The sequence below is a fragment of the Tupaia chinensis genome, unplaced genomic scaffold (assembly GCF_000334495.1).
Source record: "Tupaia chinensis unplaced genomic scaffold, TupChi_1.0 Scaffold000028_1, whole genome shotgun sequence".
NCBI classification, from domain to species: domain Eukaryota; kingdom Metazoa; phylum Chordata; class Mammalia; order Scandentia; family Tupaiidae; genus Tupaia; species Tupaia belangeri.
Window position 1 is genome coordinate 4,366,613 of NW_006159458.1, and position 2,232 is coordinate 4,368,844.

General features: G+C 34.5%; 1 protein-coding gene across 1 annotated transcript in view; it reads left to right on the top strand.

Moving 5' to 3' along the window:
- ITPR2 (inositol 1,4,5-trisphosphate receptor type 2) overlaps positions 1-2,232 on the top strand; it is a gene marked incomplete in the record, with an annotated part of 493,922 nt that overhangs the window by 56,709 nt on the left and 434,981 nt on the right. Inside the window, 1 exon segment of the mRNA XM_006140313.2 lies at positions 1,921-2,036. Coding sequence (XP_006140375.2) covers positions 1,921-2,036 — 116 coding nt within the window.

Sequence of the window (2,232 nt, forward strand, 5' to 3'; positions counted from 1 at the left end):
AAAGAGTGTTTAGCCATGACACAGCTAGTTTGGTAGCTACAAAGGTCCTACTCATTAGGACTGCTGTGATCTAGAATGTACAAAAATATTTTCTCTGCCAAAGGGCCATTTCCTAATAAACTTAGTTAGAAATCTATAATGGAGAGTCACATATTTTTTCCTTTTCTTTTGATATATGAATAAAGTCAGAAATACAGAGTTCAGATTATATGGTTCTGTTCTGCTTAAACATGGATTTGTATTTTTGTTGCATGATGTTGAGTTTTGTCACTCGCCTAATAACAGAGTCACGATTGTCTGCTGCATTCGGTTAGGAGAACTCTTGGCAGTATTTGTAAGCAAGTTTTATATTTGTGTTTTCCAAAAGTTGTAGAATTCTTTTCATAGTTGCTGACAATGGAAAACAATGTCTAGGCTGTCTAGATATGTTGCCAAAAATAAAAACATTTTTCAGGTGTGGGTCTTTGGTTTTCACACATATGTGCCATGTGATGACTCCTGTCTTGCACAGTACATGTAATGGTCATACAGTCCACTTTTAGCAGTTGAAAAATGTCTGTTTCCTGCTTCCTATGAAATATTGACTCATCTGTATCAGTATTTTTTTAAATTAGAAATTTAGAACTAGTTTTTTAAATAGCCTCATGTGTCTCTGGGGTAGGGGCCATCAATGAAATTTGTGTTTATAATTACAAGGTATAGAAAACAGTCATTTCTTGTTTCTCTTAATTCTTTAAAAATATTACAGCCATATTTGTTGATCATTTATGCCGTAAAACCCATGAGAAAGTGACTTTGGGGGAAAATCAAGTATGTTTTCATATAATTGATTTTATAATTAATTGTAAAGGGAATAATGGAATAAGCATGTATTTAATATAGTCAGTAATGTGGTTAAAATGGATATTTGAGTTAACTGAATTTTACTTTTATGTTAAATATTTGAAAAAATGAGAATGATTCTGAATATTAACACATCAACCAAAATAACTTGAATTTGTTATATTGAATTTATGTGTTTTTTTGTGAGAAAAATGAAAATAATGTTTAGATTTTTAATGTTACTGTTCTTTTTATCATAGGATATTTGGAATTGACCTTTAGGCTAAATTGCAGTCCAAAAGCACCAAAAGTCTTTAGAATTGACCTTTAGGCTAAATTGCAGTCCAAAAAAACCCAAAGTCTTTAACATATAGAAGAATTGTCCAGTAGTTTCATTTTCGTCATGAGCAAGAGACTTGGAGATACCACTAACTATAGTATTTCACTATGATTTCCTATCTTTTTTAAAAAAATATTTTTTTAAATTTAATTAATTTGTTATTATTATTTGCTACAGGACACATGCACATGAGAAAGACTGGGACTTGAACTGTGGTTGGCCATGTGAGAGTCCAGCGCCTTAACACCACACTGCTCCCTGGCTCCAATATCATTTCCTATCTTGATATTAGGGTCAGAACTATAATCGTGGCTTGATTTTTTTGTTTCGCTTGCATCACTTTGGCTGTCAAAGATACACACCAGATATTCATTCTGCAAAGTCAGAGAAGGCAGTGAAAGCCACTCATCTCATTCTGGTCACTTTCTAAGATCAGGCCCCACGTTACAGTTAAGAAATGCCTTATAATAATTGTATTGATTTGCTTTTCTTATAAAATTACAAGAGAGAGAGCTTTTTATATTCCTTAAAAAGTTAACTCATGATGAAGGGGTTATTTTAACTGAGTCCAAATAATTGTCTGTCAAGAATATTGTTAAGCAAATTTGGGAGTTGACTGGAGGATGGCCTACATTACATGACCTTTAGACGTTCTTCATATTCAGGGATTCCGGGATTCTAAAACTCAGCTAGAAGGTAAATCTCAGAAGTGCTGGTAGTCTTAGTTACAGTGTTTTCTGTTTGTTGGTTTGTCCTAGACTGCCTTTTCAAGGTGTGCCCTATGAACCGATATTCTGCCCAGAAGCAATATTGGAAAGCCAAGCAAGCCAAACAGGGGAACCACACAGAGGCAGCCTTGCTGAAGAAACTGCAGGTAAGGGCCGGGCTTCCATTTGTCTGGCTTAGGCTAGACCAAGCCTCAAAAACAAAATATTATTCTTACCTTTCTAGCTTTGTGATTTCACCTAATATGTAGAGATTTAGAATAGGTATAGAAACACACTGAAGTAGAAGCGCCTTTTAAGTTACAGGGTGTGGCCACTGTTTCCTGGCATGTAGGTAACACATTC